This window comes from Falco cherrug, chromosome W (genome assembly GCF_023634085.1).
Source record: "Falco cherrug isolate bFalChe1 chromosome W, bFalChe1.pri, whole genome shotgun sequence".
Classification (NCBI taxonomy): domain Eukaryota; kingdom Metazoa; phylum Chordata; class Aves; order Falconiformes; family Falconidae; genus Falco; species Falco cherrug.
The window spans coordinates 16,276,161-16,300,660 of record NC_073719.1 but is presented as its reverse complement, the minus strand read 5'-3'; the positions used below and the strand labels follow the sequence as shown (position 1 = coordinate 16,300,660).

The 24,500-nt window shown below is 44.5% G+C and overlaps 1 protein-coding gene across 1 annotated transcript in view; it reads right to left on the bottom strand.

Moving 5' to 3' along the window:
• Positions 1-3,416: 3,416 nt before the first annotated feature.
• Positions 3,417-24,500, bottom strand: part of LOC129734540 (ankyrin repeat domain-containing protein 26-like) — a 51,526-nt gene continuing 30,442 nt past the window's right edge. The window contains 12 exon segments of the mRNA XM_055698154.1: positions 3,417-3,707; positions 5,198-5,243; positions 11,693-11,924; positions 12,683-12,918; positions 13,600-13,881; positions 15,749-15,890; positions 16,306-16,418; positions 17,105-18,058; positions 19,241-19,387; positions 19,838-20,021; positions 22,174-22,387; positions 24,338-24,476. Coding sequence (XP_055554129.1) covers positions 3,559-3,707; positions 5,198-5,243; positions 11,693-11,924; positions 12,683-12,918; positions 13,600-13,881; positions 15,749-15,890; positions 16,306-16,418; positions 17,105-18,058; positions 19,241-19,387; positions 19,838-20,021; positions 22,174-22,387; positions 24,338-24,476 — 2,838 coding nt within the window. The 3' untranslated portion in view covers positions 3,417-3,558.

The following is a 24,500-nucleotide window of genomic DNA, read 5'->3' as shown; positions in this document are numbered from 1 at the left end:
CAGAGTCACAGAAGTATTTCAGCTACTATAACTGAGAATTCTAGCAATAGACGGTTCTCCTGAGTTTTCCAATGGAGTATTCAGTGGTATGTAGGTCAAGCTGTCCTACCAACTGCATGAGCTCAAAGTTTTCCTCTCTCCACCCCTCCCGAGATTTTTTTTTCATGGAATCTTTGTATTGCAACAGAAAGCAGAGAACGACCCAAGGTTTCTCTTCAAGAAAATACAATAACCTGATCTTTTCCCCTTTCATTAATCCCCACTGGTTATGACTGAGGTAACCGTGATTTTTCTTCGCATCCAATCATAAGACTGTGTGATCAAACACGGCAAAGACAGGTCAAGTTCATGGTTCTGCTATCACAAAGATGGCCAATATGAAAATGATGAACTTCAGCAGGAAGGTGTCGGTTTATAGAGAAAAAAAGAAATGAGTTACCAGATTTCCACATTTGTATTTCAAGAATGTAGTGTTTCATGGCTGTCACAGACAATACAAGCAGCTGCAGCTCACCCATCCCTCATTCAGCAAGGGCTTACCCATTTCTAGTGCCTGTGCTGGAACATCAAAAAGGAGAAGACAGCTGCCCTGTCTCTGATTTGTCCTTTATGTTTATTGCATTAATGAATTGTTTTCAAGGCTTTTCTAAACTGTTCCCTCTGCAGAGCATCAGTGGAACGGAGTGGCAGCGATCAGCAATGAATCATAAGCAAATGCCTGGATGTTTCAGGAGTCAGGCCTTGCTGGGTAGACATACTAGTGCTGCAGCAGCACTACTCAACCACTGCTCTGCCAATGAGAAACTGAAAAACTAATGTTTTGTAGCCACAATTCAACGTGGTATTTTGAAGACAGCAAAACCTGGGAAACTCCTGACACATTTGCTCATGAGGAAAAAGCAACTGGCATAATAAGATTTTCTGAAACAGGATTGTTTATTCCATACAACTGATTGCAAAGATCTGCAACCTGCTTGGAGCTACTGACCCCAAAGGGTTTCTAATGTACCTGGGCAAAGAAATCAAGAAACACGCTTGCTTTCTCCTTTGGAAAGAGATCAGGAAGTTCCTGAACCTGAACTTGACTGTTAGGGCACAAGCCAGAGAAAGCCTTGCTAAAGCCAAGGTAAGCAGCACGCACTGCTCTTCCTCTGTCCACTCAGTTACTCACACATCGCTAGAAAGGTACCAGGTTAGTGCGGCATGATTTCACCCTGTGCAAACCCATGCTGACTCCTCCCTACCAACTTCTTGTCCCCAGTCTTCGGAAACGGCTTCCAGAGTACGTGCTCCGCCACCTTCCCAGGCAGCACGGTGAGGCTGCAGTTCCCAGCTCCTCGGGCTTGCCCTTCTTGAAGATGGGACAGACATTCCCTGTCTTCCAGGCCTCAGAGCCTCCCCTAAGTGCCATGCCCTCTCCTGCTTCATCAGGAGTGTCCCCACAGTGACACCGGGGACGGACTTTCAAGCGCAGGAATTGCCTGGCCTTCTCTGTACCGCCCTCACGCCTCATCATAACTGCTACCAATGCCGGTTATGGCAGATGCCAACACCGAATTTCTGTTCTGCTGCTCCACCAGCCAAGAGCTCTCCCCTCTCACTAAGAGCTGGCAGCAGAGAGCGGTGAAGAAACTTGAGCACAGGCCACGTCTGAGTTTATCACAGTGACTGACAACACAACGTGAACGTCAACATGTTCTGTCCCTGCTTCCTCTGTGGAGACACACTAGAAAGCAGCAAAAGCTGAACTTCTCTTTGACCACTCTGGTGCAGGCTGGAGAAATTTTGTTACGCCTTTTCCCTTTGCAGCTACAAATTGGCTGGCTCCCCATGGGATCAAAACCTGTGGGATTTCCCAGCCAGCAGAAGCCCACCTGCTACCTTCTGCCCAAACCACAAGGAGGATTGCTCTAAAATACAGGAAAAGTCTGGGAACTGATCATGAGCAATACCACAACATACACCATGCTGGCCTTTTGCCTGGCCTCCAGGACAGGCTGAAGGTGCAGCGGCGAACAGAGCTGAAAGGAGCAGAGCGCTCTGGAGAGCTGTACGGTTAGGGAAAGGGGTAGAAAGCGATGTCAAGAAGGGGAACGATAAAACAAAGACATATACTAGATGACAAAGTTTATTAAATTTCAAGTTGAAACAGAATATCTGAATTAAATACAGTGCATTAACTTCACAAATATGTATTCATATAAAAAGGAACAGCGTCACAGCAACATTCATTGCTTTCCTCACTGCCTGTTAACCCAAGTCCTTGAATTAGTGGGTAAAACCCCCAATTTTTTCCAGTCTTAATTGATCTCGGAACAACCATTCTTCCTTTCCCAGAACTGGGACTTTGTTCTATCATCTTCTGATCACTACTGACTTCTGTGGACAGGAAATGACAACGCAGATCTTCAGTAACAGGTAACTCCCTGAAAGAAGTAAACCTGCTTCTTTTATTGACACAAATGTCCCAGAACACTGGCTACCATCTGGGCTACAGCCACCACATCATCAGCTGCTAGCAGCAACAAAAAGATTGGCTGCCCTATCATACAAGGTTTGGAAAGTACTGAGGAGACTGGAAGTTAGTATTTTAACATTCATTTTTCCCGCACATGAAGTGTTTCAGGTACAGCGCAGCTGCCGATGTAGTAACTGGGAACGTCTACAGCTGCAGCGGCCTTTAACACAAACCCCACGATGAATACCGTGAGGGGCCACGGGCACAAACGGAAACACGGAGGGCTGGGGCTGAACGTCAGGAAATGCCTCTTTCCGATCAGGGTGACTGGGCACTGGCACAGGCTGCCCATGGAGGCTCCATCCTGGGAGATACTCAAAAGCCAGCATGGTCCTGGGCAACCAGCTCTGGGCGGCCTTCCCTGAGCAGGGGAGCTAGAACGGATGACCTCCAGAGGTCCCTTCCAACCTCAGCCGTTCCGTGGTCCTGTGATCCAAAACAAACATACCAAACCCACCACATAGCTCTCTCTGCACTGCTACACACTCACAGTAATGTTAAACCTAAGGCGCATAAGGTGACAGCAACGTGAAGTGCCCCATCCTCCAGCATGACCACTGGTAAAGATTTCACTTTATCGGCAGAAGCAGTCACGGCATCTGGACTGAAGCAGCAGGCTCAAATCACATCAAATGATGTCCTAAGCATTAAAGTAACACTGGAAACATTAAAAACACACAGGGTGAAAGGATTAAGCAGAACAAAGGGAATGCTTTTGTTAAAACACAGAACATCAGTGGAGAAAAAATAATGCTTCTACGTTGATAAGAAACATTTTGACAATCCTGTCAAGCTCAAGAATCAAGGTGAGTCATTCTGCTAGTCCGACAAAAATAGGTGTGCTTCTCGTGGCGAGTGCAAGATAAAACACCTATGCATCAATAAACCAACAGGCAAGTGCAATGTGCTTGACATCCATTTAATAGAATTCACATTCGGACTGCAATAAACACATTTTCCCATCTGAACTGTGGGATGAGAAACTATAGACGCACTATGTAAACAAAATCCTTTCCGGAGCTTTTTTCCCAGCATTTTGTTCAAATCAGGTAATTTTTGGTTAAAACATCACGGTACTCCTGTACTGCCCTGCAAAGGGGATCCTGGTCAACGTGGATACTTTTTGAAGATCCATCAGAAAATACCACGGGAGAAGCTCCAGCAGATCCAGCTTCAAGTTCAGCAGTGGCTAGGGAGAAGAGAAACAAGATTCCGGTGTTGCTTTTACCCTAGACAGGGCCAAATCAGTCACTATAAAAACATTATGGATAACTGGAGAGACTACAGTCCAGAAAGAGATTTAAAAACTTCCAAGGGATCGTAACAATCAAAGGGCTAGGCACAAAGGGAGAAACAATCTTTTTCCACATTTGCCTACCAGTCAACAGTATTTCTAAAGCCAGCGAAAGAAATTCTATAGGCTACACATTGAACATCTTCAGGGAATCCACAAATGACTCCTGCTTACACCAGTGCTAAACTGAGCCCCCCTGCAGACCTCTCGAACCTCCAGTATCTGTTTTCCTTGAATGTTCAAAGCAGTGATTTATTGGAACTCTGCTCCTAAAAACCAGCTTCTGCCTTCTCTGTGACAAACTTAAAAAGAATCCGCCGGTGAAAACGCAAACGCCTTTGCAATGCAGTCAGGCCAGGACAAGTCTCCTAGCCTGGCACTTTCTTTGAGGGGCGTCTTTGTAACTCACCCTGGCAAAACCCTCTTTCCTCCACAAAAACACATACTCAATTGACGCAAGCCCACCTTTACTGTTCTTCTCCAGCCACGTTTTTCAGACAAGGTCCTGAAACCAAGCGCACTCTATGACACCTAGCAGACGCACAGTCAGGTTCAAAATGCACACGGATGAAATGCAACGGCTTTGTGTCCATTCGGACACATGGAACGAGCTGTGAAGCTACAGCTGAACACTCTCTGTATTACCAAAAGCATGCAGGAACAGAAGGAAATTCTCGCAGGGGCTACCTGCTTTGAAATAGCACCAGTCACTGCAAAGCAAAGCAGTGACTCTGGAGGAACGACTACCCTGAAATAGGTGGAATTCCTCTTTGGACACCTGGCTTCATCATGCTATGTGTTAAAAGCATTCAACTCATCTTATGTTTGCCTAAGTGCTACTAAATAATTTTTTCCTAAAGAAAGGGTATCTTTCATCACTGATTCTATTTTCCTTGCTTATTCAAAAAAAGACTGCAACATCTAAGCTACAAATACAAGCAATGAATAAGAAACAGCAAAAATCAAGGTCCAACAGCAGAGAATGTGCACGGTATGATTTAGTGCGGAATGCAACTGATGCACATGGAAGAAGCAGCGATGGCTGAAGTCTATAAACATCTTCTCTCAGGGCTTCTTTTACGTTTGATGTTTGTGCTCAAGGATTCACTCTAGAAAAACGTGACTTCAGCTTAAGCCAAGTGCCACCCGTGTAGAGGAAGTGGGTTAGTTTTCTCTGCACTTGTCTTTTTCAGGCAACTGCATAACATTCTACACAATCTTTTGGTAAGCAGGAAGTTTTCACATTCAAGTCTAAACTGGAAAGCTAGCAGAAAAACCTCCCTGTGCTTAGCACAGGAACTTGACAGCTTTCAAGCCATTATGTTCAAGAGTTAGGAACACTCCTCTTTTTCCTTAAAAATGCCCCTAACATAGTGACACATTACCTTGTTTAAGTTCTTTAGCGATTCTTTCATCTAGTTCCTGCCGTACCTAGAATTATACAGAAAATATAGTTAATATTTTAACAGTTACATTTTTCTAACGTTAAACTTCTAAAACATTCTTAAAACCCACACATAATGAGAGAAAACCTAAAAATATAATTCCAAATAGACACATCTTGGTTTGGGGTTTGATTTCTACTGAAGAGAAACTTTTGGTCAGTCGGGCTGCAGCTGCCTCATTGCTCAGCAACGTTAACAAAACAATTTGTAACTCGCCAGCTGGATTATTACTGGGCATTTAACAAAATACACAGGAAGAAAGCAAGAAAGCCTAGCGCAGTTATTGCGGTGAAGGTACGGCTGAAGTTTATCATCAAACACACGAACAGAACGTCAGCTACACGCCGAGATATGTACAGATGCCACCCACAGGGACAAATCAGCCAGTTGAGGCTGGCTTCTGCAACTTCACAGAGAGAAGGGCTGCACCAGCAGCTGCTGCAGGATTGACATACACCATTTGTATAGAAAAAAGCGTGTGCCAATATTCTTCTTTTCTCCACCTTAAGATGGGAAATTGAAAGAGCTCCTACAGATGACGCCAAAACTTCTTTATTGTTATTGCAAATACCATGACACACATTTATAAAAATATAAAAGCACACACAATTTTTTCTTGCAAACTGTGTACTAAGACAGACAACCGCAGCTACAGCTTCTACGCAGCGAGTGCTGTGGGGTTTATTATGTAGCTGGAATCAGCCTGGATCACTGCAAAGGAGCACTTACACCTCTTCTCCCCTAGAAAGTGGGTATTGTTACCAATTAAGTTATTCTCACTTATGATTCTGCCTTCAGAAGCCTTCACAAGAAGGAATCACATCTCTTAAATTAAGAGTCACAGTCCAAGCGCTATATGCTGTTGTTTACATTTGATGATACTTGCTACTCCTACATTTTTCCCATCAAATTTGTGACACACAGGAGTGAATTTCCAAACGGATACCATACAGCTTCCAGGGCTACGATGGCCATGAAGATGCTGCAGGGCTTGGACCTTGTGAGCTCTATGGAGAGGCTGAGAGCTGCAACTGTTTCTTTGCTGGAGAACAGGAAAGCTCAGGGGGACCTTATCTATGTGTATAAGTACCTGGTGGGGGGAGTACAGAAGATGGAGCCAGACTCTTCTCAGCGGTGCCAAGCAAAAGAACGGGAGGAGAATAGGCACAAATCCAGATAGAGGAAATTTTAACATAAGGATTTTTATAATTATTATTTCTTAAAAAATTGTAAGCATGGACAGCCACTGGAACGAGTTGCCCAGAAAAGGTTGTGGCGTGTCCATCCTTGGAGCTGTATAACACCTGGCTGGACAGAACAGTGAGAAACCTGCTACGGCTGACCCTGCTTTGAGCAGGGGTGACGCTGGACTAGATCATCGCTAGAGGCCCCTTCCCCTCACTCCTTCTGCGACTCTCTTGATTTTAGTACTGAATTCCTGGGGGAAGAACCATTTATTTTATGAAATGAGCAGACCCACCTAGCAGCGTAACAACAACAACAAGAACGGAAACACTGCACAGGGTACTCAACAGGACACAGAGAGAGCAAGAGCCTCAGGAAGGAAACCACTCTGCTTACCCTCACAAGAGGAGCAGTAACAGGCAGTAACTGCAAGGGTCAAAGGAGCGGGGCTGTAAACCAGCGAAGCGGAGGGAAGGGCTCTCTCTCCAGGAACACAGGGAAAGCTGGGACCAAATTCACCGGATCCTGCAGGAGAAGCACCCCTCCGTGATACTTCATTGAAATACTCTGTGCCAACAGAGCCGCATGAACAATGGAAAAGGACCCCCCAAATCTCTAATTGTTTTCCAGCAGGTACAAGCAGAAGCAAAATCCCGGACAGAGAAAAGCAGGAAAACTAATGCCTAGACCAAAATACGGCCCAAACCCAGGACCAATCCCAAGCAAATAAGTAGCAGTTGAGGTGTTAGAAGAAACCACTTTCCCTCGTTTCTGGAGTCTTCACAATGACTAAAAGGTCCACAGGACTCTCCGCAACATGTACGAATCAAGAGAAGAAAAAGATCTTGTTTTCCTCTTATTCATTCCATCAACGTCTTTGTGATTCTCATCCGTGTCTGAGGGAAGAGAAACAGGCGGAAATAAAGCCAACACACTGATTTCTGACAAGGGAATGAATGAAGAGCCAGGCAAAATACACCTCCGAGGACCTTAACTTGCCTCCACTTTTCTCCTTCTCCCCAAACCCCTGGGAAAGGCATCACAGCCAAGTGTCCCAAACCTCCTGAGCAGGTACTTCTCACCTCACTGCACACCTCTTCAGGCGGTAACACACCAGGTGTTCATTTGCAGCAGGCACCTTCTCAACAGTTCTTTTTCAGAAAGTGGGGTTGACTTACTACTTATCCACACAGGCTGCTTTAGCGCAGAGTAAGCTGGATCCTGTAAGACTCCGTGAGATGATGCTCAACTTCAGAACAGTACTGGTACTCCAGACACAACTGTTGTGACCACCAAGAACTTTTTGAATACCAGAACTGGCAAGGAGGGTAAACCAGCCTACTCCCAGAGCTCAAAGAAGTTCCATTGTAACAGATTAAATCCATAGACTATCATCTCACAGATGGTTAACTACCACAGAAGCCATTGCATTACAAACACATAAAGCAGAGAAGTCCCCTGCAGCAGTCATTCTTTCCCTTGGACAAACTAAAGTTCAAAATATGCGCAGTGTTAGGAAAATGTGAATACATCAGTAAGTTTTAATCAAAACTTAAGAGCATAAATAGACAACTTTTCCAGTATAAAAAAATACCACCCAATATTAAACAATGCTGGCTGCAAACCCTGCCATGTATCTGGCTGCAGAGAAGAGAGAGACGGGCAGGTTTTTGATGAAGGAGCTGAAGAAGAAAGAAAAATGGCCTTAAGTTCACAGGTCTTCAGCGAGAAACAAGAACGTGGCCTACATGTAAATGAAGAAAGTAAAAAAGCTAACAACAAAGACTGCTACAAGAGTGCAGAAAGCCAAATCAGAAACGGAACAGAAATTGAAAGATGAAGTAGGAAGCAGACATTTCCCTTCCCACATTAAACTGGTTTCATTTACCCACTGATTCACCCTGGTTGCAGAGTTCACTGCTCTTGTCTGTCAAGACACCCATGTTCATTTTCACCAGCCTTTGGCACAGCTCTTAGGATTTAAGCTTGACATTTGTTAAACCTAACAACAGGACTCCAGTCCCAAAACCTCCTTGCAGCACTTGCAGGAGACATTCCTTGCCTTAGGACTAAGGGAGCAGGTCTGAAATACTGAATTGCTAGTTGCTACGGTCACTGTCTAATGACATGCACAGAATTTGTCAAGTACTTGTAATTTATTCCACATCACTGAAGCTCTAATAAAAATAAAAACCACCAAAAAAACCTGAAGACATTTGCATGGGATTGGGATTCTGCTGGTTAATAAGCTTGTGCCAATATGAACTTTTTGGTATTTTTAAAGATCCTTTTGCACTTCAAGGTGATTCTTTTCTGTCGCGTATATATTTGATAAAGGGGAAGGGGCTATACTGTAATGGAACACATTTCTTTATGCTTTTTTAAGAATAACATGCTCGGTTTTTGCTGAACTTGCGACATGACCGTCTTCAACATGTACGGCTCTATGTGTAATCACTGATAGTCATGCCTCATGTTTAGGAAAACGGTGCAATCTTTCAAGCCTTTGAACACCAAATTCCTTAGTTAAGTCTAAAGAAGAAACTGTGTCCACTTGCTAGTGGAGCACTCCTTCCTCTTGTCAGCATCATTTACCAGTGTTTCTTCCAGCAGCTGCAGGACCAATGAACACCATCATTCTGAATAATAGCAGTGTGAACTATTTTCACCTCTTTGCCCCTGAAGCTATTTCAAAGCTTCTGCACAAACGAAATGTACACAAACATCTTCCTCTTCAGAATGGCTGGCATGTTCCCTACTTCCAATAGCCCTTCTCACCTTGAGGAAGCTACTACAAGGAACACCAAATCTGCAGAGAGCTTTGACTAAAAAAAGCGGTGCAAAAGGACTGCCTGAGGCACACTGCAATTTCAGCTTCTTAACTCGCTGTCATCTAGAGCTTCAGTGGCAGAAGCATTTGTCATCTCCAGCCAAGGCAGCACTGCGCATCCTGAATTTAAAGGCAAGGCAAATTCTGTAGAAGGGAACCAGGTTAGTGGGAAAACAAAGCTGAGGCATAACTGAAGTAAACAGTGAAGTGAAGAAAAGGCTTAGAGTCAGAGAAATTCTTCTGCTTTGAAACAGTCTGGTGAACAGACAGAATACCAGGCAGCACAACCAGCAAAGCATTTCAAAGTAGACTAACACTATAATCTCTGATTTCTTCCCTCATGCTCCAACTTGCCTCCTGAATGGCACGGGACCCCTGTGGAAATGACTGCACAGACTGTGCATCTGGTGATTTTGCATTTGGAAACTGATTGAGATTTGCCACCCATTATTGTATGCAGAGGGATACATGCAGTTTTTCCCTTTTGTTACTTCCTGACTTCAAAGTCTTACGTTCCAATTCAATCCTCTTTTCTCAGATGCATGCTATGCACGTGACATACTGCACCCGACTGAGAAAAATTAAGCCCGCAGTTCTAAGCGAAATACTCACTTAGATGCACGCCCTCCAGCAACTACTGCACCTCTGAGAACTCAGTTCCTTTCTTCTGAAGGACTCCAGAGAAGATCAGGTTTTAAGACTTCCCTGAATACACTGAACGTCAGGTGACTTGAGGCTACAAGCAGCACCACTACAATTAGTCTCAGTTGTTCCCCAACTGGTGATTACAGGAAGAAGTATCATAAAGAGATGTGCAGCTGGATTTAGTAACAGGGAGGTTATTCTTTTTTTCCTGTTTCTTCTTCAAAAAAAGAAACCACAACTGTTAAACCCTTTTCTTTTAAACTAGGACAGCTTTTTTCCTAGAAGCGGGATGGTTTCCTCCTTTGCCTTTTTCTTCTTGTAACATCTCGCTCCCATCTCTCTCTCATTTTCCCCTGCCCTCACTTGCTCCCTGCTCCCTGTCCCTCTTGTTCCCTTGTCCTGGCTTTCTCCTTACTTCAGTTTTGCAGTGGATCCCTGAATTTTGCCTCCTTTCTGCTGCTTGCGTGCAGAATAATCCCTGCAGATGGTACAGTACTAATTGCCTCCCATGTTCTTTATGCAGCGTTATGTCCACCCCTCTGACACAAAAACCACATTCGCAACGATACAGAAAAGTTCATCTCTAACTGCCGCTGCTACGCACTACCTACACACCGCTTTGTCCATTTTTGTTTTGTTGTTTGGTTTGGTTTTTTCTTTTTCTTAAACCAGGCACAGTATGCAGACACGCTATTTAAATGGGTTCTTTCCAGTGTAGGTGGGACCAGCGAACCGAGACAGACTTAAAAGTGAGCGAATGCTTCTCACATCCATTCAACAACAGAATATGCGAGGGACAGACACTGACTGAACAGGCAAGCTTGCCCATGCCTCAGTCCTATGCTAGGTGGGAAACTGATTACAACGACTGACATCTGGTTTCCAACTCTCATGATATCACGTTTACCATTCTGTGAGGGATGTGCTAGCATGCTGACTGCTAATTACAGGGCATACTTTGACCAGAGGTACGCAGAGGTTGCAGCTTTTGTACAAAATCAGAAAGCTCTGTAGACTTCCTGAGGAGCAGTTACATAAAGCACCACATAGCAGGACCCCCCAAAACAAATGCCTCCTATGCACAGCATACGTCCCGCACTCCAGTGATAAGTTACGTGTCCTGTTCATGCCATCCTACTTTTGAAGCATCCCTTTGTTGGTATTGCACTAAAACAAGTTCCGGTGAAGAAACTGCTAAAATGAAGATCAGGGAAGAAGGAAAAGGTGTCTCAAACAAAGATGTCTGATGGGATTTTGCACTCATCATGAAGTTAGCTGTTTTAAAAAAGGTCATCCACAGAATGGCTTGGGTTGGAAGGGACCTTAAAGATCATCCAGTTCCAGCCCCCCTGCCATGGGCAGGGACACCTTCCACTAGACCGGGTTGCTCCAAGCGCCACCCAGCCTGGCCTTGAGCACTGCCAGGGATGGGGCATCGGCACTAAATTTTACTGAAGAGCTTATTTGGCAGCTTCCTATGCCACAGTATTCTTTATCACAGTTTCTCTTGCAAAAGAATGTTGTTACGCAGTCCATCATTTAGATCTCAGTATTTTTTGGTCTTTGAGCACTTCTGGAAATTTGTATAACCCTGATGACCAAAAGTCTTCGTTTCTACCACCTAGTTGTGTACTGTTTTGATGAGCAATTTGGTTTGGCATATTAGAGCATATGGTTTGGAACTAGAAATGGATTCTAACTTTAGACTGAAAAGCACAACCTTGCTTACAGATACTCTTCAACACTAGTTGAGAACAGTATTTAAAAACGCTTACCTTAGCCACATAGGCTTCAACTCTGTTTCTTGATGGTAACGTATTCCCGGTCGGGGTTAGGAAGCTTCCTCCTAGATTTAGACTTCTATTCAGTGCCGGATTGTTGCTAATATGTCCCAGTTCAGTTGAATACAGAACTGGACCACTGACAGCGCTGCTTGCAATTAAAGGTTTGCTTCTATGGCACTCCTGAAGGAGCTCAGCGTTGGCTTCTGCTAGTCTCTCATTAGCTCTGAAACGTTCAGAAGCATACAAAGAATTATCTTTGGTAATAACACTTCCACAAAGTTACCCTCCAGGTCTTTGACTATTATCTGACTTCGGAAAGTGGAAGGGATTAAGAGAGTCCAAAAAAATCTCCATAACTGGATCTGGGGGTTTTCTGGAGAGCCTATTTCTAAGTAGTCACTCTACCTGCAAGAAGCAGCAAGAGTTAACCAATACTTTGGACTTCTCAGCATTAAGGCCTCAAAGCAGTCTGTGCACACCGTGGGTTTACATAGCTTTTTCTGAAAGGTACATCACCTGCGTAAGAACTCTGGGCTACCCTTCCCTTCCCAAAGAAAGCTGAAACCTATGACATGCTGCTAAAACGGAAGCCAAAAGATTTTTGTTGTTCTTCTTCATAGCATCAAATGCCGTTCTCTGAAGGGCCTATCCTTATTCAAGCAGTAAAGGACGTGACATTCTCTTTTCTGCCATACTTAGAAGAAGAAGCGGAGATTAGAGACTGGCAAAAAGGCTGCCTGTTAAAACAAACTCAACTTCAAAAATATCCTATTAACGCCCATGATCGGTGGTGTTACTGCTGGAACACTGAAGAGAAGCGAAGATAGTTCCAATGAACAGGGGGGAGCCTTAAGGTACTTTCATCACAAATATGCTATCTTATGCATAATGCTGACCAGATGTAGAAAAGGTATTTAATGAAGAAAACTGCTTGAGGAAAAAGTAGTATCTTATTATCACCCCAAAAGAGCAGGGACTTACCTTTCCAGTTTTTTTGCTAGGCACCTTCCATTTTTAACTTCCTCCAGATACAGGTCTTTGTACTTTTCCACTTCTGCCTGTGCGGATTCTTTTTGAAAAGTACTGTCTCGCTGGGTATTTTTTATCCTGTCTAATTCACGTTCGAGGTCTCCAATTCTCTGTTCTAGCTGGCTTGTCAGCAAAGCATGATGACTGGCTCTGATTTGTTCTAATCTGTCCTGGGAGGCTGCCTGCATCTGAAGTAGATACACACTTTCAACCACCGCAAAGAAAAAGAGAACTCTCCTCGCCAGTCAATTGCACGTACCCAGTTTCAAGGGCCCAGCTCTATTCAGCGAGGCAACTGTGCCTCCTCACTGCCATCAGCGACCAGGGCAGAACCCTGGAACTACCACACTGAATGATTCTTTTCATTCAGAAAGAACCCCCATCTTAGCACTATTACTCATCAAAGCTACTGATGAAGAAACACTATCTCTGTAGGACAGGGCATAGCATTCCTCAAAGAAATTATGGAGATGCCGCACCCCCACCCCGCACCCTGCAGCTTTGGTGACTTCTTTTCTGAGCGTTGCCCCTTGTGCAATGACTAAGGAAGATGCGTATGCCTGGCTGTGACAACTCTAAGTTGCAATACCCATTCAAGGATAAACAATGAGAACAAGACCAGTGGACAGTGATACCCCTCCAAGAACTGCAAAATGAAAATCCACACCTTGGGCAAGTTTTTGATTCAGGGCCTGCAGGCACACTGCACGCACATGAAAGCATCTTGCCCAACCATATTCCCTTCTCCCACTGCCCTTCAGGAAAAACAGAAGTACAGCGTAACACATGGAATCAGGCACCACCACCACCCCTAAAAATGACAACCAAAACAGAAGTCTATAACAGACACACATAAGAAATTAACTTACCTGCAAAATCAGGTTGACTTCTTGCAGTTTTTGTCTTATTTCTTGTGCAGCTCGTTCTTCCACCTCTCTTTTGTATTGTTCTATTTGGCTGCGATCCACCATGTTAGTCTCCATATGGTGTTTGAGATTAGCCACCTCTTCTTTCAGCTGGCTTTTGCTCTTCTCCAGTTCTTCATGGTTCCCACGCATGGTGGACAACTCCTCTCGCAAATCATGATTTTGTGCTTCTAGCTGCATGCCTTTTTTAGACTTTATCTCCAGCTGCTGGGAAAGTTCATCAACCTGTACACAGGAAAGGGGAAAAAAACCAGGGAACTCAGAGGGATCTAAAATTAGTCAAATCTGTGAAAATTGGTAAAGGAGTTGGCCATCAACACTGTATTTACCATCTGCTGATTCAGTGTTAAAACAAAAGTGAAACCAGGCTCTTCTTTTAAAACAAGAACAGCTTTCACATAATTTCTGACAGCATTCCTCAGGTTCCCATCCTTCCTCAGTTCTGCAGTGGGTCACGGACCGAGAGGTACCAAACCAGCGGCATGACACCCGCAGGGCTAGGCTGAAAAGCACCAGGGCTATTCTTCTGCGAGGTGTTCATACGATCATAGGAAATCAAACACACCCATACCCAGTTACATCACAGCCACATTCTGGTTTCATCAGAAAAAAACCATGTGTCACGCTTCAGAGGAATTGTCACATGCTGTCACACGGTCAAAGCTTCGTCACAGAACTGACAAGACAAGAAACGGATACCCTTTCCTTCCATTACGCTAATGGATCTGGAAATAGTGGTTCAGAACACCGCTTTTACAGCACTGGTGGCAGAAGACAGTCTCTTTAGGTCAAAGCTACGGTTTGTTTTCAAAAGATTTCCAGGAAATATCAGACTTCCCATAGGTCCCAATGGTCAACTACAGCTTCTATCCCCTTCTTTCCCCCCCCAGAAACATCCATTGTCTATACCTATTAACCATAAAACATGATATCCCATCCTCTTTTGTTTTTAAAAAAGTGGGGGAAACCAGCAGAGTCAACACTTGAAAGAGTCTCTAAAACAAGTAGAAACTTTACACTTATTTAAAATTGCCCAAACGTAATTCCATTCCCTGTCATTCAAAATAACTCTTCCAACAGGAACACAAACATGCTGCTAACCTGTGAACTAAAAATGAGCCACTCTCAAGGCAGTTGACTCATTCTACAATATCATCTTCTAAAAAGGAGCATAATTTTGGAACACAGCTACTTTAGCAACAAATCTCAGTAATGAGCGGAGAAGCAGATAAAAGGTTCCATGCTACCAAACAGCCAGAGCAACCTCAAAAGCGTTTCTGGGTCTCCAAGACCAGGAAAGACGGACTGAGTCAGCTACTAGTAAGCAATAAGTTACTGCAGTCATTTTTTCTGCATCACCTCACACTGCATTGTGCCCTGGGAAGCAAAGACACCATTCCGAAAAGCAAACCCCCACCTGCCTCCTGCTCAACTCGTGCCCGAGACAGGCTTCAGGGGGTGACCTTGGGCAAGGCCAACTGCACAGAGCTGTTCCGAGTGATGGTGGCGTTACTCCCCTCTTCCGAGAGGGAATGCATCCGTCGGAGCCCGACGATGCTGCCACGGCCTCAAGCTGCAGCCAGGCCTGCGCTGGGCCTTCACTGCTCTCAGCCCTGACCCTCACCCATGGACGTGACGGCCCAGTAGAACTGCAGACCTGCCCATCCCTATGGACCGGCCTGGTGATCTGCACTCTTGGCGCACTCTGCTTACTGTCCCCAGAACTCTTCTGCTCTTCTTGGTGAGAGCCTGTGGGGCTGATCCCCGGCCTGTGTGGTCACAGACCCTGCCAGCCTTGCTGTGGCTCTTGCTTTGCCCTTCCTCTGCACGACAGCCTGCCCTTGACGTGCCCTCGCAGATACTGCTGTGTACGTAACACTTCCATCTTTACCCTTAAGAACTACATCAGTATCACAGCCGTCTACTACTGTGACCATAGAGGGAACATCAAAAACCAGTCAAATCAATTCAGAAACACAGCCAAGAAAACAAAAGTCAAAATCAACAACATGAAAAGAAGTACGAAGAAAGAACAGAGGTTCCAAAAGAAAAAACACCACCACCAAAATAACCCAAACAAAGCAAAGCTCACCTTTGTTCTTAATCTGTCAGCTTCATTGACCATTTCAGAATACCTGTTCTTCATTTCTGCCTGCAAATTAAGCTGGGACAGTCCCCCTCTCTCCTCATACACCCTTAGTTCCTTCGTAGCTCTGCTCAGCAGCCTCTTCAACCTGCACAGCAAATGAGTCACAAAAACAATGAAGCAAAGGAACAAAACTGGACTTTTTCACATACTCTCATGTAAACAGCACAGACACCGCTTGCTTCATCTTTAACGTGCTTGACACACCAGGAATTACCAGGAAAAACCACTATTCCTGTGCCACATACACTTGGGGAGTCCAGATTTCACCTGAAAAGAGGAATGAAAGACTCCCTTTTTCCCAGGAGGACCGCAGGGCAACCTGCAGCTGCAGTTGTTTTGGCAGCTAGTGAAAACTAGGGGCTGATGTACAGAAGTACCTTGCAAGAACTAACACGAGGCCGGCATCTGCTCACAGTTAGGTACACCTATTTTTACACTAAAGTTTAATAAAACATGACTTCTACGCAGGGATACCTCTTCACCATGCTAAAAAGCCATACCTCTTACAGTCTTTCTGCAGATCGAGGTTTCTTTTCATTTCTTGGTCCAGACGTAGTTCAACTGGGTGTTTCAACTCTACCAGCTGCTTTACTTCCTTTCTTTCACTCTCGCACTTTCAAAAGAGAAAAGAAAGATGTATCACACACACAGAGCACAGGAAAAATACCTACGTACAGTCTGTGCATCTAGCGTTCTCCACAGAGAAGCTGCCGGACGTCTCTATCCGTTAGCCACGTTCCACAGAATGGCATGGGACAGAATTCCTGAGGATATTCCATCCCTTCAGGTTTCACATCAAACAGACCAATACGTAACTACAGAAACAGATGCCCTCGCTGAAGCAAAGGCCATCCTCTTCTAGACAAAGAGGTGGAAAAGATGCTGGAGAACACTTTTGGCAGTGCCTCTGCTCACAGTAGGGATTACGTAGGAATGCACTTCATGGGACAACACTGACCCATCTAAAGCTTTCATGGGATCTCCCACCAACCAGCAGGCAGGGGCTTCTAGAGGAATCTGATCTTTTGGAGTTCTTCAACATTTTATGAACTAAGTAAGAAGAATCACCTTTCCTGATCAAAGCTTAGACTTGGATACCTTTTTTCTGTTCTCTGCTTAGATCTGAGGACTAATATCCCGTTTGCCAAAACCTTCCGCAATTCCGAGAGAAACATAACAAACCAGAACAAATTGGTATTCTTTGGTCCCATGCACATAACATACCAGGTGCACTGTAGAAACAAAATAATTTCAAGAACGGACAAACTTTAAATTGTTCTTTCTAAGCATATCCTTTACCTCTCTTTCTACTTTGTCAGTCTCATATTCGAAGACTTGTTTCCTTAAATCAGTACTCTTGGCATTTAAATCCTTGTTCTGCTCTTCTATGAGATAAATTTGCTTTTCCCTATCAGCTCTGAGTTTGTTCAGAGTATCATTCAACCGGTCCTGCACATCATTCACTACTTCTTCTTTCATGATCCTCTTGCTCTGTGCATCTTCCAGCTGCTGACGCAGGAAAAGGTTTTCACTCTGGAGCTGGGCCAATCGCCCCTGCAAGGACTCCTGTTTTATTACAAGTTCGCTTACTGGATCTTTCTCAAGTTGTTGAGCACGATCACATTCCTTTGCCTGACGCTGGGCTTGACTTAACTCTTTTTGTGTCATTTCTACAAGCAAAGTTTTTTCTCTGAGGGTTTGCTCCAACTGGTGAAGCTCATTTTCTAGCCTATTAGCTTTGCTTTCAGCTTTACACAGCTGCTGAGACAAGCTCTTGTTGGTTTCTTGCGTGTCGGAGAGGTCATGATGGAGCTTGCCTTGCAAGCGATGCCATTCATCACGTTCTCTGTGAAATCTTTGTTCAGCATCCTTTTCTGATGACCGATGACGTTCAAGTTCTTGAACAGCAGCATTCAGGCGGGAATGAAATGATTTGATTTCTGCCTCTAGTCTGTCTTTACTTTCGTTTGTCTGCTCAAGTTTGGAAGTCAGCACTGCAGATTCTGTCTTTAGGAAGTCCAGCTGCGCATTGTACTGAAGAACCGTTTGTGTTAATGCTTCCTTGTTCAGTTTAAGTTCCTTTTTGAGAGCTTCATTTTTTTCTTTCAAGGTCTCATTTTCCTCTAAAGATTTTCCTTCTTCCTCCTGGTGCTTAAGTCTTACTTGATTGATTTCTAGCCTTAGCACAGCAATCTCATCTTGTAGTAACTGATTCTTGTACAACAGATCCTTTTCTCTCTCAGTGTTGGATTCCTGAATGACAGGGAACATGAATAAAGAGCCAATTGGGAAACGAATCTACAAAAAAAGCTTCAGCAATAAACTGCATTTTAACATTTCTAATACTGAAGCGTGACTTCAAAGATGAAGTTTCAGGCAATAAGCTACTCTGTGAACCCACGCGCATGTACAATGTACGTACACAACGGAAGTGTAACATCTCCTTAAAACCTAAGTGAACATCCCAAACACACAATACCCCCTTAAACCTACACCAAATAATAAAATTATTTAAAACATCTCAAGTGTAAAGCTTTTAAAATGACAGTGCTTTCTTGTATGTGCATGCCTTTATAATATTGCCTTTAAGGTTGAATTACTTGTGCTACAGATCTGATAAAAACAAGGCTAGAAAGGGTATTTTCCTTCTCAAATGTCTTCTGAACACTTATCCTTTTGTGTTACTGGAAGTTAGCTATAAAACTCAATCACCCCCGGAATGCAATAGTCCTGGATATTTCCTCTTTATTGTATGTGTAACTTTTTTCCACTTGAACACATTCACCCTACATTTATTGGGCAGCACAGCCAGGAACAAACAAGGCTTCCAAGCACTGCACATTCTTAGGAAATTCAGTAAACTCTTTTCAAGATCTTTTTTAATACAGTGTTGATGGTTGCTTTTTCTCCTCCAGTTACTCTAACTCCTACAGAGAGTTGAATTCATTGTTGATATTCGATCATAAAATTTCAGTATGTGGAGGTGGAAAAGAAAGGCATACTTGAAGTAAGTAAGTTCAATAAGGGAATAACTAATTAAAAAAAAAAGCAATGGAAACACAAACACTGTCAAACAACTTTCTTCCTGGTCAACCTTGACATAGGTAGCTAGGTGTCTCGTTGCTAGAAACCCTAAAAAGTGATAATAAAATGTCTGTGAGATGACAAATAACAGATAGAACACACTATTTACCCCATTTCGTAACCTATTAGTTTCCGACTTGCACAAGTCATTCAGGTCCATACAGGAGTGATGCTGCTTTCCAGAACTTTTAAAGACATAAGAGAAAACAGGAAAGGTATTTACACAGTTAAGTTACACTGGTAAGCTGTAAATAATCCGTCAAGAAACACGGAAAGTTATATAAGATTTATGATGACTTTAAAACAAACATGGTGAAATCTGACTTATTAGAAAAAAAAATATCTGCTTACCTCTGAATTTTTTCCTATAGATCTTCTTGTCTCTTCTTCTAGTTCCATTTGTCTCCCAAGGTGGTTGTTCAAAATTCCTTCTTGAAGGGCTCTGGCACTCTTTTCCTGAGAGCGCTGTGTCTGTGTTTCATCATGTTCCTCTTCAACCTGCAGTAATACAACTGCTTGCATCTCGAGAAAAATCAGAGCTAGCAATACACCTTCCCACTCTCCCCAGAATACTTGAAAAGATTTTTGATTCCCCACAGCTATGATAATCCACCTATAAAGAATAAATTTTAATTTTCTTCTGAAAATATAAGAAGAAGAAATACAGGATGTTTTGTAGTAATTCAGAAAAAAGTCAGGCTTTGCCCAAAATACAAATGAAACCTAAATTCTGAAAAAGAAAAAAAAGGATTAATAAACTGCAAAGCCAAAAAAAAAAAAAAAGAACAGACCAATTGTGAACCAACTGTTCTCTACTGCCCTCAAAATTTGGCAATAGTTATCCAATGCCTCTTCCATGAACAAAGCCCCTCCTTCTCTAGGCATACTGGAATACAAGTGAAAAGAAGCAGAAAAGAAAGTGTTTAATTATTTAATTATTTAATATACCCGTTTCAAGAGCTTTCTCAGTGTTCTTATCTCCATTTCTAAATTCCTTGAGTGTAACTCAAGTTTCTGTTTCCCCTCCCTTTCTTTACAATATTGATCTTCTTTCCTTTGGAGTTTTTCTCTCACTTTCTCACAGAGCACTTCTACTCTGAGTCTCTTTGCTTCTTCTTGTTTCAAAGAACACCTGGGATTTAACAGAGTATTTGAGAAACAAAAGCACTGATATAAAAGTAGATGTTCCACATGATGAACTTGCAGAGACAACTCAAACCATAAAAAAACTTAAATGTTTCCAGATTCCGTATTTTTACTGTACTTTTCAACTTTTTAAAGAATTCTAACTTCATTCCATTGTCCATGATATCAGTTGTACAAGATACGGAAATAAACCATTGATTGATGTACCAGTTTTCTGTAAGGTTACACAGGGAAATGCACACTAGTGTGTACACTTCTATAATAAAAAAATAAATCCTCTTCATATTAAAGCCATTGTGTTGAAAAAGGAGTTTGTTGTCTCATCGGATCAAAGCATCATAAACTTTTACTATGGTTAATATACATTTTCTTGGTATACTGAGGCTACATATTACGGATTCAGTGACTAGAAGCAATACTGGTGAATCAGCACGCCACTTATCTATGGCAGACCCAACAATTTTTCAGCAAGCCTTCGGTAAGGCTGCCCACAGACAGAACAAGCAGCTTCTATTTACTCCAGAAGGATGTCAGTGTTCAAAACCAGATTCAGAAATGCATGGGGTTTAAGCTGGATACGATTAAAACCAGTTTTAAACCTCAGTGGATCTACCTCTGGGAGAAACTACAGCAATTTCATTTTGAAGCTGATTTATAAGGAAAGCCTTATGGAAGGTCAGCTTCTTTACCAACTGAAACAATCAGCAATGAGCACTGACATGGTAAAAAACGGTCCATGGTGTGCCCACGGTACCCAAACAAGAAAGCAGCTTTGTGTTTGATCCTTATTTTGACTATTTTTTCCCATATACTTGCAATGATGAAGAAAAAAATAAAAACCAAGTACCAACGTAAGGAAAGAACTGCCAATTGAAAGCCTGCTTTAGAAATTCTGCAAAACAAGAATCAACCACCACTAAAATTACTTGAAAGACTGACAGAAACATTTGTATTTGAATGGCGTATATTGCAAGGAAAAAGCTTTACATGTAATTTCTAGGGTAATTTCGCAAAAAGTGTAACTTTTAAAGTATAAATTTAACGCTGCTTGGAGAATTCACTTAGAATGAAAATACTACTTCTTTATACTTGACAGATGCTTGAGGATTTTGAACACCTGCTGAAGTCAAACCCAGGCCAAGCTGGGACCGGCCTCGTCTTCCTCGTACTCCCCTCCCCCGCGCTGGGAGGCCCAACTCCCCCAGGCCCAGCTCCCGCAGCCTCCCCTCACAGGGCTGGTGCTCCTGCCCCCGCGCCAGCCCGGCATCTCCCTGCCGACCTCACACGGGCTGGGCAAGATCTCCTGGGCTGGGCGGCCAAAAACCGGACCCCGGGCTCGAGACACAGCTCAGCAAGCCCTGAGGAGGGGTGGGCACTCACTGCCCCCAGTGCCCTGGCACTGCTGCCCCCCAGACAGCCCAGGCCGCTGCGGGCCGCCCCAGCTGCCAGCTCACGGTGGCTCCTGCTGAGCTCGCTCTCTGCCTGGGCCGCCTGGCCCTGCTGGGCCAGCTCCCCAGCCACGCCATCCCACCGGGGATCACCACGAGGAGATCTCCCCTCCCAGGCCAGGGCTCTGCAGTTGTCCTTGCTCAACTGCCTACGGTGCCTGCTGGCCACCCCTGTCTGACGTGATGTCAACAGCGATGAGAAACCTCACACCTCCGGGTCTAGCTCAGGAGTGTGGGGAAAGGGGCAATCCCAAACTTGACCTTTCCAACAAACAAACAGGTAAGCAAACAAATGCTCTAAGCTCTGGTTTGACTTGCACTGGGTGGAGTTACCAGAAATCCTAGTATTATAGGCCAACTGAAGCTGCGAGGACAAAACGAAAAAAAAACCCACACCCAACCATCTCTCAGATCTCTCTTATAAATCTGATTTCCCCGTACACACTCTCTTGCTCTTTTCTTGCTAGAAAACAAAGTTAGAACAACATCCAGAAGACTGTACATGGAGCTGGTATCCGGACGTTTTTCCCCTCTCACATTATGTACTTCATAGCATAACTGGCCCACGGGATTCAAAAAACCCAAACCCAAAAGACTGGAAACTTCTCACCCTGTTGCCCGCACCATCAGAGCCTTTTGGAATAAAACCACTGACAAGATAATACATTATCAGACCACAAGTTTACATACTTAAGGCTTTGGATATCACTTTTCCATTCTGCTTCTTGGTGAGCCAATATGGATTTCAAATCTTGAGTCTTCTCCGCTCTGAACCGTGACTCCCTCTTTTCATCTTCCAATTCCCTTACTTCGCGGGAGAGAGCTGTATACCGATTTGTCCCACGTTCTATTCTCTGTTCATATTCAAGAAGTATGTTTTGCAGTTTCAACAAAATAGCAGAACCTGCTTTGAGATAGAAAAGACACAAAGCTGCACAAATACTGCCCAATGTATAAGCTGTTCAACGCTTTGCTGCATTAGGTGCAGGTGGCAGGTCTCAGTAGTGGGAAGGTCCCTCTGAGAAGCAGCCAGGGGTCGCCCCGTGCTGGACATGGACGGTTTCGATGGACCCACCGCAGGGCACAGCTGAGCCTCTCAGCCGTGCTGGCAGCACCTCAGGAAAAACAAATGCAGGAAAGGGCGAAATGGGCCGAGAAGGGGAAAAGCATGTGAAAACCAGCCCCGCAAACGAACACCCAGGTCAGCGAAGGAGGAGGGAGAGGTGCTGCTCCAGGTGCCAGAGCAGAGATTCCCCTGCAGCCCCGGAGAGAACCATGCTGGAGCAGATACCCACAGCGCAGTGCTGCGGAGGACCCCGTGCCAGAGCAGGCGGATCCTTCCCGAAGGACCTGCGACCCATGGAGGGCCCAGGCTGGAGGAGATTTTCCCCGAAGGACTGCAGCCTGGGGGAGGACTCACACTGGAGCAGGGAAAAGGGACGAGGAAGGAGCAGCACAGAAACTGCTACGTCCCGACTGCAGACCGCAGCCTCCCCGCACTGCCTGGGGAGGTGGCAGGGAAGGAGCGCGGCAGAGCTTGAGCAGGGGGGGTGCCGACGTGTCCTTCTCAGGTTTGGGGTCTTTGTTTCTCACTATCCAAATGTATTTTAATCGGTGGAGTCTGTTTTGCCAGTGACAGTCACTGGGAAGTGACAGCCCTGCCTTCACACTGACCCACAAGCTTTTTCGCCCCGTTTTGTCAAGGAGGGGCAGTGGCAGCACTGGGGGGGGAGTTTGGCCTTCGGCCAAGGTTAACACTTGCCTAATGAAATTTTAGCATAGTTTAAGAGCCCTAGTAAGTGATGCTTATGTTTATATAATGCCTTGTGCATATACGCAAGCATCTTATGACAGTTGAAATTTGTTATATATATGTACTTACTATTTTTAAGCAAAGCCATTATTTTGCTGTACTCTTTGTCATTAGCTGTTGAGGGGTGTGCTGGTTGTGGCTGGGATAGTGTTAATTTTCTTCGCAGTCGCTGGTACGGGGCCATGTTTTGCAGTTGGGCCGCAAACAGGGTTGGTAGCACGGGGATGTGTTCCTTATGGCCCAGCAGCGCTCACACAGAGCCAAGGCCTTTTCTGCTCCTCACCCCACCCCACCAGCCAGCAGGCTGGGGGTACGCAAGGAGCCGGGCCGGGACACAGCTGGGACAGCTGACCCCAGCTGACCCAAGGGATGTGCCATGCCACGCGGCATCATGCTCAGCATATAAAGCTGGGGGAGGACGAAGGAAGGGAGGGACATCCAGAGTGACGGCACTTTGTCTTCCCAAGTATTTGTTATGCGTGACGGAGCCCTGCTGTCCTGGAGATGGCTGAACACCCGCCTGCCCATGGGACGTGCTGGATGAATTCCTTGCTTTGCTTTGCTTGCGTGCGTGGCTTTTGCTTTTGCTATTAAACTGTCCTCATGCCGACCCATGAGTTTTCTCACTTTTCCCTTTCCGATGCTCTCCCCCACCCCACTGGGGTGGAACAAGTGAGTGGCTGTGTGGTGCTTAGGTGTTTTGGTGTGGCTGGGCTTAAACCACATCAAGGGGATATAAAGAAGAAAAAGCTCTTGCTGACTTTTGATGACCCCATTAGAAGGAGCTGAACTGTACTTTGCAAGAAGCTGCTTCTCCAGCTCTGACTAGACAGAGAACCAATGACAACATAAGGGCACATCGGCTGGTAATGCAGGCAACGTCTCAGGTCAGGTGACAGTCTCACAGCTTTTGAGGGGGATCTCTAATCATAAAGAGATATTATATCAAAATACGAAACTAAAATACTTAGGAATGCATACAAAGAAACCATGTTTTAAGGGGAACTTGTAACAGCTGAAGACGGTGACTTGAAAACATACCCGTATGATCCACACGAAGCTGTTCTAACAGCAGCATAGCCTCCTTGTAGGTTGAAGTTCGTAATTCCACATCCTCTGAAGTTGGGTCAGATGAGTGAGTTAAACCAGGGTCATCAGTTACTTCCGTTGGTATGCTGACCTACAAAAAATACAGTACTTTCTG